This window comes from Tuber melanosporum (genome assembly GCF_000151645.1).
Source record: "Tuber melanosporum whole genome shotgun sequence assembly, scaffold_19, strain Mel28".
Lineage (NCBI taxonomy): Eukaryota > Fungi > Ascomycota > Pezizomycetes > Pezizales > Tuberaceae > Tuber > Tuber melanosporum.
The window spans coordinates 157,975-173,216 of record NW_003298852.1 but is presented as its reverse complement, the minus strand read 5'-3'; the positions used below and the strand labels follow the sequence as shown (position 1 = coordinate 173,216).

The 15,242-nt window shown below is 43.4% G+C and overlaps 1 protein-coding gene; it reads left to right on the top strand.

Annotated features, from left to right (window-relative positions):
• The first annotated feature begins 2,685 nt into the window (after positions 1-2,685).
• GSTUM_00005300001 (uncharacterized protein) lies at positions 2,686-5,824 on the top strand. XM_002837392.2 has 5 exons: positions 2,686-2,832; positions 3,049-3,999; positions 4,063-4,162; positions 4,240-4,479; positions 4,539-5,824. Exons 2-5 carry the CDS (start codon positions 3,091-3,093, stop codon positions 5,540-5,542), a joined length of 2,253 nt encoding a protein of 750 aa, XP_002837438.1. The 5' UTR covers positions 2,686-2,832; positions 3,049-3,090; the 3' UTR covers positions 5,543-5,824.
• The last annotated feature ends 9,418 nt before the right edge of the window (positions 5,825-15,242 follow it).

Sequence of the window (15,242 nt, the reverse complement as noted above, 5' to 3'; positions counted from 1 at the left end):
AGCTATTTTAAGATTGATGAATTATGAATTGCATGAACGGCCAAGACCCGATCGGTCAATTGTATTTGCTCAAAATTGATCGAGGTGAGATGGAATAGGGATTCCCTCAGAGCCATGTTTCTCGGGTATACCACTGCTGCTGGAGCTTTAGTCGTGCGCCGTACTAGTACGGCATTTTGTGCCTGACGCTTGTACCACATGAACTGGCTACAATTGCCTGCCTGCCGCTAGTTCTCGAAGTAAGTGCGCTTCTCGTGATCTATCGCAAGTTCGCAACGAACAGTCTTCATTTACCGCCTACGGGTCAAGCGCCCGAGCGATCCTGCTAGGTCCCGTGGACTGCTTCTCAGACGGTTTCAGCTAGTTTTTCTTCATGAAATATCACTCGCGCCCACCGAAGACGCTGCGAGTGTGTGAACTATTCTTGGACGGACCAGAGCCCGGTTGAATCTCATGACCTTGAGAACGTAGGGAGGCTTCGGATGCATGACGCGGGCGGCGCTTTCGCATACTTGATGACAGGAGGGATGAAAATTCTTGATCGGGGAAACGCAATTTTGGATTTACAGTAGGTATTCAGGACGAAAGAGATAGTGTTGTCTATGCTGACACTCGTGCCAAGGTTGTGGCACTCCTCCAGAGTGCCCGCCAACTGAACGCAGTTTTTTGTGGCTCGACGCGGTTTTGTGGCTCGACGCGGCTCAATGTGGCTCTGTGGCTCGATGCGGCTCGATGCGGCTCTGTGGCTCGACGCGGCTCAATGTGGCTCGATGCGGCTCTGTGGCTCAATGCGGCTCTGTGGCTCGATGCGGCTTTGTGGCTCGACGCAGCTCAATGTGGCTCTGTGGCTCGATGCGGCTCGATGCGGCTCTGTGGCTCAATGCGGCTCTGTGGCTCGACGCGGCTCAATGTGGCTCTGTGGCTCGATGCGGCTTTGTGGCTCGACGCAGCTCAATGTGGCTCTGTGGCTCAATGCGCTCTGTGGCTCGATGCGGCTTTGTGGCTCGACGCAGCTCAATGTGGCTCTGTCGCTCGATGTGGCTCTGTGGCTCGACGCAGCTCAATGTGGCTCTGTCGCTCGATGTGGCTCTGTGGCTCGATGCGGCTCTGTGGCTCAATGCGGCTCTGTGGCTCAATGCGGCTCTGTGGCTCGACGCGGCTTTGTGGCTCAACACAACTTTCGTGGTTCACCATAGTAACAGTGTAGCTCAACGGTACTGCACAGCTTTACGGCTTAGCAGTGATCCCAAGCGGCCAGTCCGTCCAGCTTTGTCCAGGGTCGGAATGTGAGAAAGCGGCCTTTCCAAACCAAAGCCGCGCCCGGCCAGGGTCACCCGCAGGCTGATGTTTCAAGGGATCACATGTATTTCATTATCAAGAAATATTTTATTATTCAACAGGACTAATTGTTTATGGGATCAGGTTAATACGTATCCGCCTGTGTTGGCCAGAGATTTGTGCGAAAAATAGTATACAGTGTCTTAAGATAGGACAGTATACTCGCGCGGCCGAGTTGAAGCCGGACACTTTGTAACAGCCTCCCAAGCGACTCGGACACCCCCCTCACCCAGACAGCTAAACTCAAATAAGAAACTTCAAGTGGTTTACTCAGATGAACTGGGATTATTGTGCTGATCACGCTCATCTCTTCATACAAACTCCACCAATCAGCGTCTTTCCGGGTGGCCTGGGAGGTCGTTATGGGAATTGTCACCTAAGGTGTCCGGCTTCAACTCGGCCGCGCGAGTGTTTGGGTACCACAGTGGTCCATCAGTGGACGAGAAAGACTTGCCTTAAGTGAGATCAATAGTATCAGGTGTATGTTGCTCCTATTATCCCATTCTGAATGATTAAAAGTGGAAAGCCTGCAGGCCGTCCATAGATATCTTTGGATTACTTGGGCACCTGGTAGACCCGACCTCGGTTGCGCCAAGACTTGATCGGGCGGTTGCCTGGGCGCCGCCGGGTTTTAGCGGCGGCTGAGAGTTTCGACCGGACGCACGCCCAGGCTTTTCAATACCAAGGCCGGACTGGCCGGACTGCCGACCTGTGATCCGGACCATGGCCTGGACTGGCCACTCGGGATCACTGCGGCTTAGTGCCGTTTTAGATACAGAGATTCCAATCTGTTGCCATATAGGCTACTTGATAGGGCGTTGAGAATGATACAGTGACGAGAATCACCTGCTCTCTCCGACGAGTCAGCCCTCTCAATCAAGTCAAGCACCATATCACTCTCCTCCGAGAGAAGTGTTGGTTCTCGCTACCCTATCGTTCGGCACCTTATCAAACTGTCTACAAAGTGGCCATATTTCCTTTTGTCCAACGATCATTTTTAGAGTAGGAACGTTTGTAAATACCCAATGGAGGAAAACAGACCCCGAGCCACAAAGTGGTGTTGAGCCACACTGTTACCATGATGGGCCACAGTTACGTCGAGCCACAAAGTTGAGTTTGGGTTGTCGGGCTCTCTGTGCCCACTGGTGCGAGCCACAACCTTGGCACCAGTACAATCGTGATAGTATCATACTATGGTGCATCAGGTATTGTGTGCCCTGCCCGGAGGGGTAGTAGGTTAGGATATATGGAGCCCTCCCACTCCAAAGAAGGCTATATAAGAAGCCGCCATTCCCCATTCGTGTTCCTTTCTTTCCTCGAGTTCTTCTTCTGCTCCACACCCTCCACACCGCACTGCTTCTTAGAAATCCACCTTGACCATTGACCGTCATTGACCATCATCTACAGCCATTGCGCTACCTTCGGCAAAGGCACTCCAGGTGGAATAGATTGTCCCTATTTTCTTAATAAAACGAATGTTTTATTGCTATAAAGGTAAATACCATTGCCTCTACTCCCTCTCATATGTCATATCCTTTGATCTTGTTTGAATGGAATACCCAATTGATGATAGCCTATCGCTATTGACCTTCATTCAACTAATAATTCTTCACAATTGAGGCAATTCAACCTCTTCTTTTTCTTTTATCTTCTTTTCTTTACCTATTGTCTCTCAATACTAGTATTGATACTGATTGTTTTATTTTTCAGGATTCACTATTTAAGGCTACTCTTCTTTGTGTTTATCATAAGATGAACTCTTCTAGTACTAGTAGTGAGTCCTTTAGAGTCCAACAGGACAATACTGAAGATCCTCCATACGACCTTTCCTCGAATACTCCCCTTGAAGCCTTTCAAGTTCCTTTGACCATACTTGAGGATCAAGAAGATAATATGAATAACTCGACTCTGAGTCCCCTTGAAGAGATGTCTGACCAGTCAGAGTCTCCTATACAGCAAACTAGTTTGGATCTTGAGTCAACATCTAAGTCTCCTGATACTTTTTATCAATTTACCAAGTTTCCTCAAGAGATTCAAGAGAAGGTTATTGAAGAGTATATACAGTTACTCTCACCTAATCTTTCGATCATCAAGGATCAGGCACAGATACCTATTACACAAGACTTGAACCAACAGGCGGAGTCATCCCAGTTGTTGAATCATACAATTGCTTACGAGCTAGAAAATTCTCTTCATAATATACTTCTTGTGTCTAAGGCCATGTATAAGATGGTTGCGGGATACATGACAAGAAATGCAGTTTACATCGATGGTCCTTTCAATTTGCAACGTCTACTCCTTTTTGAGAAGCGTCAAAGAAAAGATTGGAGCAATGAAATCCCTACACAAAAGCCAATCATCAACAGACCTACAAAGATTTACCCCTTTGGAGTTACATACTCCTTTACTAATGAGAATTGTGGGGACGTGACTGGTTTGGCTCCCGGTAAGATAGCTGAATCACCATACCACTTTGATTCTTATGGTGCAGGACCATGGTGGAAACGTCCAGACTCTCATGATTCTAATGAATTGATGGCACAAATTTATGAGAATGATGAAGAACATGGGGACTGGAATTGGCTTAATATACCAGGTTGGGTTAGGGGGGGTAGTTACAACATTGGTGGGCATTTGAATCTTAGTGATGGGTCAATTGATGTGAGTTTTACAAACAGTTCTATCATTGACTATGAATTTAGTACTAACAATATATCTATTAAGGATAACAAATCAATTAAGGATTATGGATCTGTTGAGGACAGTGGTGATTCTGATGACCGGAGCCAGATGGAGGTAGATTGTGGTGATGGGTTGAATAAGGGTAAGTTTTCTTTTTATACCAGATATTTTCAGTATATATTTAATATTCAATTTGTGAAACTAACTAAATAGATGAAGGGGATTATGAACCGGGATCCTTTCTTACTCATGCGAAGACTTTGATCTTGGGGCCGGGAGCTTCTGAGATGCACGAGTCCGATATTCCCCACTATGTTTCTAGCCTTAGTCGTGGACAAGATACAGAGATGGTCGCAGTATACTATCGCATCCCGGCAACTCATCTTCTAAGTAAGATGTTCGGCAGATTAGATAATCTAGCCAGTCTTAAAAAATTGGTAATTTCTGGACACATCTGGTGTAAGTGCCCTAAGATAGCCTAATATTGACGGACAAGTCTTAGCTAACATACTGAGTAGCAAACCCCTGGCTTTTTGTTCCACGACCTGTCGACTCAGATCTTAGGTTTCCGAATCTTACCCATCTTACTCTTTCCCTCCCCTTTGCAGCCCATAAGGAGGCCTCACCTCTACGGAGTCTTCGTTACTTCCGTGAACGCTCTGCCGATCGACATCTGTGTATGCTTCTCACGGGAAGATACAGAATTCCCGGCGGAGTTGTGATTGAGAATGGTTCAACTTTCCTCAATACCCTCGAGTACCTCCATGTTAGAGGTCCGGGAGCACACTGTTGCTCCCAACTCTGGAAGGGTTGCTGGAAAAAACTAAACTCAATTATCATTGAACTCCCAACTACGGCTGCTATATGCGAACCCGGGACAGAGAACCTCATTTCGGCGATTAAAGATAATTTTTTGAACCGTCTTCCCAAAGCTGAAGTCCAAGTCAACCTCCGCACCATTCTGCCTTGGTTTGATTCCCACTTTGGCCACTACTTCTGGAGACGAATGAAAGACCGGATTATAAGTACGGAGTCGTATCCCGGCGAGGCTCTCCCCTTGGCTCACTCCCCTTCGGGTATTAACGTCGTCCTCTTCAGCAAGTCCAATGAAGAACATACCATTATCCAAGCCCACCCAGATTGGTTGGCTGCGATTAATAACATCCAGCATGAGGAAAAACTTCATGCAAATGGTACCATTGAGTATTTCAAAAACCGTGATGGAGTTGACGCTATGGAAATGGTTTGGGAACAGGACCATATTTGGATTACGGCCGAAAATCATATCAACACCCCCGCCCCCGCCGAAGAGAATCCCGGGGCCTCCGAAGATACCGCCACCGTCGCACCCTATCAATCTGGGAGTCCATACCTCGCCAATGTTCTAAAAAAGGAAAAGGGGGAACCCGACTATTCGACCCTCATCCATGCTGCCGACGATGAATTTCTCCGCCAGGAACACGAGTACCTGGAGCACATCGCCAACGCATTGAAAAAGGGCCATACTCCCGGGTTGCCCTAAACTTTCACTTAAAATGGTCTTGAAAATTGGTTTGGTTTAGTATGAACGGCAAGTGTGAGTTATAATGGGTATTGGGATGAAAATAGATTTAGGTACTGGTCAATTTTCTCGATCTCTTTTGATTCTTATACTCATGTATTACTCTTTGCTTTTTTTTTTTTCTTTTCCTTGCCTCGCAATACTGGCTGCCACCTTGTTTCCTTCATTTTCATTTTCATTTTTTCATGTCTTCATGATCTCCACTCTGTACGCGACTCTTCAATAAAAGCTTTATGCACAAAATATTTGTCCAGGCTACTCTAGGGTAGTTATGGAAACCACATGTGTCGATGGCTAGTGGACCGGAGCGGCCGGTCCGTCGGGCTTTGGGTATGACCGGACTGACCCAGGCTATTTCAGGAGAGGCCTGGCCAGACTGCGGGAAAGCGGTTTTCAAAACTGAAGCCAGGCCTGGCCTGGGCATCTGGCCTCTTTATCTGGGTGCCATGCGGCTTTGACTGGGATTCTGATGGATTTGCTTGGGTATCTTGTGGCTTTACCTGAGCATCTGGCGGTTTTTATATGGGAATCTGGCGGCTTTGCCTAGTTATCTTGCTGCTTTGCCTGGGTACCATGCGGCTTTATCTCGACATCTCGCAGTTTTACCTGATCATCTGGCGGTTTTATCTGGGAATCTTGCGGCTTTACCTGGTTATCTTGCGGCTTTACCTCGGCACCTGACAACTTTTTACCTGGGCATCTGGCAGCTTTGACTTGGGTTGCTACAAAATTCGACCAGGCTTTGGCCATTGTGAATGATTTCGCCCGGACAGACCCAGCCTTGTCAAAGCTATGGCCGGACCATGAACCGGACTGGCATCTTAGGATTTCTGAATGATAATCCAATCGCAACCTACAAATAACTTTCCTGGAGCTCCTCTCCTTCAATTGATCATGAGACTGCATGTCCCTCACCAGTATTCCCAAAAGTCCGGGGGCTCTGTGGAACCCAGCGGGGGAATTACCAAGAGCCCTGGACGGGACGGGACGGCTATCTGGAGTCAGTCTACGGTGGTAAAAGTGCAGGCAGCCGTCTTTGGACCCACCCACCCGGACAGTGGGCCCTACAGGCTGAGACGTGCTAGTTCAGGGGAGGGGAGTGGACGGCGGGAGGCGACAGGTGACTGCAGGGGATGACTGAGAATGGTGAGGGATTGCCAGGGACGGTTGGGGGATGGTGGAGGACTACAGGGGATTATTGGAGACGGCCGGGTACTGCATGAGTGATATCTCATGATGTGATAAGAATCCGTTTGAAGGTGTATGGTTTCAATTTGGCTAGTACCTGAGGTCCAAGCGCTAGGACTATAGTCCCCTACAGTCCGTCCGGTCTTCCCCTCCCCGGGCATATTCCATCCTAGTACCCCCAAAAAGACGGACCATGAGCCGTAGCCCATCCCGCCTTGCACCGAAGACGGACAGATCGGCTGGGAACACTGAAAACAAGAAGGAATATAGTTATTCTGCTTACTCACAAGAGCGTACAGGACCGTGGGCAATCATACGCATTCTTTAACACGGTCACTTATGGCGTTTTATTGCATCAGTATGATGCGGGGTGCTACATATTATAAGGTAGCGCTGGATAGCTGGGTACCAAGTGCTTCGCTATCTATCGATCTACCCATACTACCATACCAGAGAGTAACTAATCTCTAAACTATCAACCCTTTGAGGTCTCCCCCGCTAACCCAGAATATTCTCACCATGGATGTTAGGTGGGCATGTGCGCTGCAATGGCAATGGTGTTTGAATTGTCATCGAACTTGAAGTGGGGAGGTCAAGTAAGTGAGCGACTCGTTCATAAGTATGATAGCTTGGTTGGAAGGTTTGGTCACTGCATTTTTCATTTATTCACATATGGTTGAGTTACTAGGGGATTGAACTTGGGTTGGTGTTATGGTTGTCAAACTGGATCTAAAAATTCCTCATTGCCTTTTTTTCCCCTTTCTCTTGATATAAATGCTGACCCCAAGTCTTCAATCATGTTGTTTTCAGTTCTCCTGCACCCAAACAGGCTCCGTAATAGACTAATACCAAGGATCAAAACCGCCAGAGTAACGGGGACGAGTATGAGAAAGACAAGGGTGGTGCTGGAACTGGATCATAATGGACAAAGATTTTAACACCTGCCGGTGTTCCCAACCGTCCTGTCTGTCCGTCTTTCGGTCCGGACAGGACGGGCTATGGTACATGGGAGGATGCCCAGGACGGACGGGCATCGTGGAGTCCGTCCACGCCAGTACCTGGGACTGACGAGTGGGCCCTGCAGATGACGGCAGAAAGACCCGATTTGGACCAAGACTGCAGCGCTTGGGAGTCAACCTCTAGGACCGCCGACTGAAATAGCATTCCTTGTTACCTATCTCCTACCAATTTTCCTCAGTTAGACTCTAGGCTTGGTAGCAGTTCTCTTGTTGAATCCAAGCTAGATTTTTTTTTTTTCCTTTTGATTTAACTTATCACTCTCCACTTCTCCATTTTTCCACTTCACCTTCTTTCTTTTTCTCTCCTTTCCTGTATTTCTTAGGCAATGTTCTCCCATCTATAGATAGGGTTCTATACAATTGAAGAATTGACAATATCGAATTCTTGTTTGGCTGATGAAATCTGATGGCTTGATCATTTACTTTCTACTGCTTTTTATGACATTTCTTTGGGTTGTGGATTATTGCATATTACTTTCACCAGATATTTGAATTATGTATTAACCCTTAAACTCTTCTAATTGTAGAAAAGAATTTAAAGCTACCAGGACCAGAACACGTAATTATTGGGAGAAAGTAAAGGGTACTAATAAAAGGAGAGATAATGTTAGGTGGAGACAACCTGATAAACTTCAGAGATGTTTAGGTCAAGCAAAATTCGTTTCTGTAGATGGAGATTATCTAGGAAGGCTTGGAATTCGCTCATTTCGTTTATGACTACTGAGAGTGAAGTAATATAAGTAAAGTAGAATTGAATCATAAAGACATCACTATATTGTTAAGGTCTCCTCTCTGTTGTTTGATGATGTTTAAAGCTTAGGAGGTACTTCGATATTTATATTCTGCGTCTGAGTGTTCGCAGACTACATCTATTAATTATACAACTATGTACCTCTCTGATTATAACTAGCAATGTCAGGTGTTCTTAAAAGGTGCAAATACCCGGAGACCCTGAAAATCACCACATCCTCTTTGGCAATTACAATATAACTAACTAGGAACTATACTGTTCCCAATAGTAGTTATTCGATTATTAGAGTCTTTAGACTTATGGCCTAGTTTTCAAGTCGAACTGAGTCGGTCCCAATTGTCTCCGTCATTGATGAAATGATCTGTTTCATCTGTGAGTTGCATCTACGAAGATAGTTGTAATCGCAACCTTTCTAGGTCGCCTGACTTCAAACCGTTATAACTCCTTACCCAACTGATAGGTATCTTCCAAGAGGCTTCCTACTAATTCGCAGAAAGCTATTCCACTGGATTGATAAATATTCACTCAGTCGGCAACCCTTGGTTACTCTGGGTAACAGGATTTCAATTGCTGTTGTAGTATTAGAAGTCATCTCTACAGCTACATCGTATTCCAAAACCTAGTTGTAATACTCCGTAAAGTCTATTGGTGTTTATGGTAGTGTCCCTTGGAATTCTAAACTTGTCTGGTTATTGTAAGGTGGATGTGAATGTATTGGTCTCTCACTGAGATCCTTTACTATTCGATTCCATCTCTTTGTATAAAAATATCCTGTTACTTATGGCTTATGCTAAAGATATCACATCCTTAAAGCCTAGTAACCTTGTGAGTAGTTGACAGATTTACTCCATTCCACTTCTCAGACCTAGATGAAGGTACCCTCCCATATATCCTGCGAACAAGATCTGGTCGGAGAGATGGTGGTGACGTATATGGTATTATTCTGACACCTTTAATTTACTGGTATTATAGTCACAGGACGCAACTGAGATTGATATGTATAATAATGTTCGGGCCCTCTAAGGGGGCTGGAGGGGGTGTTAGAGACCAGGGATTCCAATTCCGAGTGCAGTTATCCTACTTAGGGTAATTCCTAGTTATCAGATTCTCGTATTCCCAACAGATAAGTTGTGTTTATTCTATGAACTTATAATATGAGTTTACACTGTATTTAATAGTCAATAACCACAGGTTTTACATAATTAAGGCAATTACCATATTTTTGAAAATCCACTCGCCCTTTTTAGGCACTTAATTAGTGAAATATAATGTATTTAGAGGTGCTATTAATCGGTACCTGGTAGTGAGTCTGAACCTTTGGTCGGGGAATTTGGACAGAGAGTTAGATAGTTCGAAAATACTTCAAGTTTCTCTTTTTATTCTTTTCTTTTACCTAGAGTAAATATTAAAAACTGGTATTCTGTAAGTGCAATAATGTTTAAAATATATTGAGGTTTGATTTTATTATCAATCTTTTTGAATATTTTAGTCAATTTAATTAATTTTACAAATAATTGTTAAGCAATAATTTTAATTCCATTTTTATTAATATAGTCATATAATACTTGAATGTCTATAAGGACTCTTGAGATTATTGGCCAGAGATTTGTAGTATACAAGTCAAGCTATTCCATTTACTATAACTACTTTTTTGACTACTATATTTGAAACTATCTAATAATTGATAAAAACTAGGGTAGAATCTGATCCTGTATTGTGTAATGATCCTACTCCATCTATGTTAGCTCTTCAACAGGTAATGACCTTACCTTGCTGATACCTCAATAGTCCTAAGACCTCTTTGTCCTCATTATTACCTTTGATAATACCTATCGGTAACTTTGTAGTCTCGTCTTATTTGATAAGTGAGACCTGTTTCTCACGTAGTATCACAGGCGATATTTGTATATGGATGAGAGCATAGATTCAACTTGTAGTACAGGAAAGAACTTAAGTGGTTGCGTGAGTAGTTTGCACAGGAGGTGTTAGGAGTACCAGGATCCGATAACTAAGAACCACTCTAAGTAGGGGAACTCCACTCAGAATAGGAATCTCTGGTCTCCAACACCCCCCTCTGGCCCCCTTATGGGGCCCACATGTCATCCTATATATCTATTTTAGTTGTGTCCTGTGACTATAATGCCACCGAATTTAAGGTGTTAGAATAACATTGTATATATCACTGCCATCTATGTGACCAGATTCTGTTTGCAGGATATATGAGAGGGGAACTTCGGCTAAGTCTGGAAAGTAGAATAGAGTAGGTCCGTCAACTACTTAGAGAGTTACTATGCCCTAAAAATATTACATCATTGATTAGTGTCTTAAGTGACAGGATGCTTTTGTACAAAGATATGGTATCGAATGTTAAAGGATCTCTACAAGAAACGAATATATTTGTACCTACCCTATGATAGTTAGAAGAGTCTAGAACCCTGAAAAACACTACTATAGAAGCCAATGGACTTCATGGAGTGTTACAACTAAGCCCAGGAGAGCGTTGTAGTTATAGGAATAATTCCTAATACTAAAATAGCGACTGAAACCCTGTTTCCTAGAGTAACAAAGGCATTATCTACTGATCAGGTAGGATTGCTACCTATGCATTAATAAGAAGTTATCTGGAAGATATCTGTTAGTTAGATCTGCAGCTATGGAGGTTTAAAGTCAGTAACTTAGGAAAATTGAATTTACAACTACCTCTGCAGATACAAACCTGCAGATGAAACTGATCATTTTATTGATAAGGGAGACTACTGGGGCCAACTTAGTTTGACTTGAGAACTAGACTATAAGTCTAAAGACTCTGCAGATTGGATAATTACAATTGGTAACTAAATAGTTCCTAATTAGTAAAATAGTAATTGTCGAAGAGAGTGTGTAGTGTTTTCAGGGTTTCCAAGTGTTCACACCTTTGAAGAATACCCGACATTGCAAGTTATAACTGGAGAGGTACATAGTTTGTATATTAGATAGATGTAGTTTGTGAATACTCAGACTCAGAATATCAATATTGAAGTGTCTCTTAAGTCTTTAGACATCATCAAGTAATGTAGAAGAAACCTTAACAATATAATATTGTTCTTACAATTCTATTCTACTTTACCTACTTCACATTACTCTTAGTAGTTATAAATGAAAAGAGTATATTTCGAGCCTTTCTAGACAATCTTTATCTACAGAAATGAATCTTGGTTGACCTGGACAACTCTGAGTCTATACAGGTTGTCTCCACCTAACAGAAGGTTACTGGACCTGCCTATTTATGCAATTACTTCACTCAACCCAAACAACCAAGGATATTAAAATTGTAACGTGTTTGTAAAGTACTAATCATATTATTGGTAATAGGTACGATAGTTAACAGGTGGCCTGCTCTATCAGAGAGAAGGCGACAGCTAAGAATGAAAGAAGGCTTCGAAGGTGTACTGGGAAAACAAAGTAGTAACCATTCAACCAAGTATATTGAAATACTGTCTGTTGAAGTCTGCCTTTTTCATGGTGGAATCAGGCAGTCTTTAAATATACAAATCTGTCTATATCCAGCATGAACAAAACCAATCAAAGGTATCAAGCGATACACTTTTGGTAAAACAACTTAAGTATCCAAATGATACTTAAAACGAAACATAAAACAAAACCAAGTATCAAATGATCCTTAAAACAAACCAAGTATCAAAGCAATACTTAAAACAAAATATAAAACAAAACCAATAACCGAGTACCTGTACCAGTTACAAAAATACTATTAGTTGAAGTCTGCCTTTTCCATTGTAGAATCAGGTGGTCTTTAAATACACAAATATGTTTATGTCTAGCATGAATAAAACTAATCAAGGGTATCAACTGATATACATTGGTAAAACTCCTTAAGTATCAAAGTGATACTTAAAACACAAAATAAAATCAAATATTAAATAATACTTAAAACAAAATATAAAATAAAACCAAGTATCAAACTATACATAAAACAAACCAAGTACCAAACAATACTTAAAACAAACCAAGTATGATATCAAACAATACTTAAAACAAAACATAAAAAAAACCCTTAATCTAGTAGCTGTACTGGTTACAGAGTGGTAGTCCTTGAGCAATCTCCCCATCCTTCGTTAGGTACCATAAATGATACTTCTTGCTAGTCATTACTGACTGGCTTGAGTTTGATATATACTTAGGTTTGGCTTCTCTGAGTAGTATTCATGGAACTTAGTCCTAGTGTGCGTAGCATTGTCAACATTTTCTGCTGGGTGTCACAATCTAGATTTTGACAAGGCAGATTGACGAGGTGGAATAAAGGTTTTCACATGACTTGTGCTTGCGAGTCATAGGTATTTATTGTTAAGTGATGACTCACAGTTGTGAGTCACATGATGTTATGACTTTTATACATGACTCATACTTATGAGTCACGAGTCTCACATATGTGATGCACTTAGCACACATGACTTATTATAAAGTTTATGATTGATTTAGGTATGTTACACAGTTGACTCATACGAGTCAGCTGAGGATCTCACGTGACTTGTGATTATGAGTCATAGGATAAAGTAATGCGAAGGAATAAGTCATAGAGAGTTAGAGTTGGGTGTGTTGTCTGTATAAATTGTGAAGTCCAGGAACCTCAGTATACATGCTCTATCGCTCTTATTGTCCTCCCACATAGTTTGGCAATACCACGTCAACTATTATGGGCCACCTTCCACTCCCCTCTGCCCTCTTGATGGTTCCTGCCTAGGGGTACAGTTAACTCCTCTATCCTCTCCTACCTTTACCTTGCTTGTTTCTTGTCTGCTTGATGGGAGAGTTATCTGGGCTCACACAGTAGTCCTGTCTTGCTAATAGAGGCTCGCTTAGCTTTGACATGGTTGGCTTCCTCGCTTCGCTTCCAGTTAGCATTGGTAGTGGTGGACGTCTTTCTTCCCACTTGCATGATCCCCATTGGGGAACGCCTCAGCTAGTAACTTCTGGGTCTGTGTCGAGGTAAGATTTGACCATACCTGTCTAGTCACCTAGTTCTACCTACGGTCACCTTCCTCTCCTTGCTCTTCTGCCTCTCTACCACCGGTGGGATCCCCTCTACTAAGTGACGCTATCTCTCAGAGAACAAGGGTCTATATGAGAGATGCGGTAATATGGTAATAGTTCAGTTTCAGTTGGGTTTGCACTGGAGCTTTAGGCCCTGTCTCTCTTTTCTCTTCAGTCACATTGGCTTGTACCCTACTATGGTCAGCTGGTATTCTACTACCACTTGTTCTTTTTCTATCTCGGGTAGCTCTACTGGCCCTCCCAGACAGTCAGCTTGGGACTTTTGTTTCACCAATACAGTAGGTGTATTTTCCATACAGTTTCTCCTGCTTACCTCCTTGGGCCATATGTTCAAGATATATGTTTATGTTACCTATACGGTGTGCCAATTTGTTATTTCAACTTTACAGGTATGGTCTATCCCATAGTTCAGGCCGGGTATCTTGTTGTCGTAGGCAAGAGGTTGGCTTCGGCTGGCAGTTTGCAGTTTCCTTAGTTTGGACTTTCTTATGATCGGTAGGGGGTATACTGTTGGGATGGGGGCTTTTCTTACTTTAAACAATGGGTTGCTGGGCTTTCCATCTTTACTATTTATAGATAGCCATGTGGGAGACTGGCTGAGGAGCTTTTTAGACTGGGGACTAGTGGGGTATTGGTGGCTCTAGGCAAGAACCCTCTGTATTCAAGTTGTAGGATCTGAGAATCAGGCACCTGGCTGCTAGTGTTTGCCTTTCTAGGGCTCCGGGTTTTCTTTTGGCTATTGCAGAATAAGATGGGATAGAGGTTTGGGTCTGCTTAGTCTAAGCTTGTAGGACCCCTGTACCTAATCTTTGTCTTAGAACAGAAAATAAAAAGATAAAAAAAAAACAAAAAAACAAAAAAAAAAAGAACCTCTATTACAGCATACTTCTTCACTCCTATTTTCCTTCTACATAGTTTGGCAATACTACGTCAACTATTGTGGGCCTCCTCCACTCCCCTCTGCCCTCTTGATGGTTTCTGCCTAGGAACATGGTTAACTCCTTCATCTTCTCCCACCTTTGCCTCGCTGGTTTCTTGTCTGCTTGATGGGGGAGCTATCTGGGCTCACCTAGTAGTCCTGTCTCGCTAATAGGGGCTCACTTAGCTTTGGCACTGTGAGCTGCTTCTCTTCGTTTCTAGATAGTGCTAGCAGTAGTGGACGCCCTTCTTCCCACTTGCACGATCCCTAATGGGGTACACCTTGGCTAGTAACTTCAGGATCTGTCTCACAGTGTGATTTGACAATTCCCTCCTAGTCGCTCAGTTCAAGTTACAGTCACCTTCCTCTCCTTGTGCTTCTGCCCCTCTACTATCGGTGGGATCTCTTCTACTAGGTGATGCTGTCTCTTGGAGAACAAGGGACTATATGAGAGATGTAGTAAAATGGTAACAGTTCAGTTTCTCTGGTCAGGTTTGCACTGGGGCATTTGGTCATCCCTCTATCTTTCATGTCGTTTGTATCTGCTTGCACCCTACTTTCTTCCCTCCTTGGCTAGTACTCTACTACCTCCTCTCTCTGCTGCATGGTGTTTTAGGGTTTTGGCCTGCTGCCTGCCCATGGTCAATCTTTGGCTGGTACACTACTGCTGAGTGGCATCTTCTCTATTAAAATATCCTCTCCTTAGACCTCACACCCAGGCTCCTGTTCTCGATT

Coding starts and splice junctions, on each gene's coding strand:
- GSTUM_00005300001 (XM_002837392.2), top strand. CDS start 3,091: ATGAACTCTTCTAGTACTAGTAGTGAGTCCTTTAGAGTCCAACAGGAC. Junction 4,000..4,062: donor TTAGTGATGGGTCAATTGAT/GTGAGTTTTACA, acceptor ATATCTATTAAG/GATAACAAATCAATTAAGGA. Junction 4,163..4,239: donor TGGTGATGGGTTGAATAAGG/GTAAGTTTTCTT, acceptor AAATAGATGAAG/GGGATTATGAACCGGGATCC.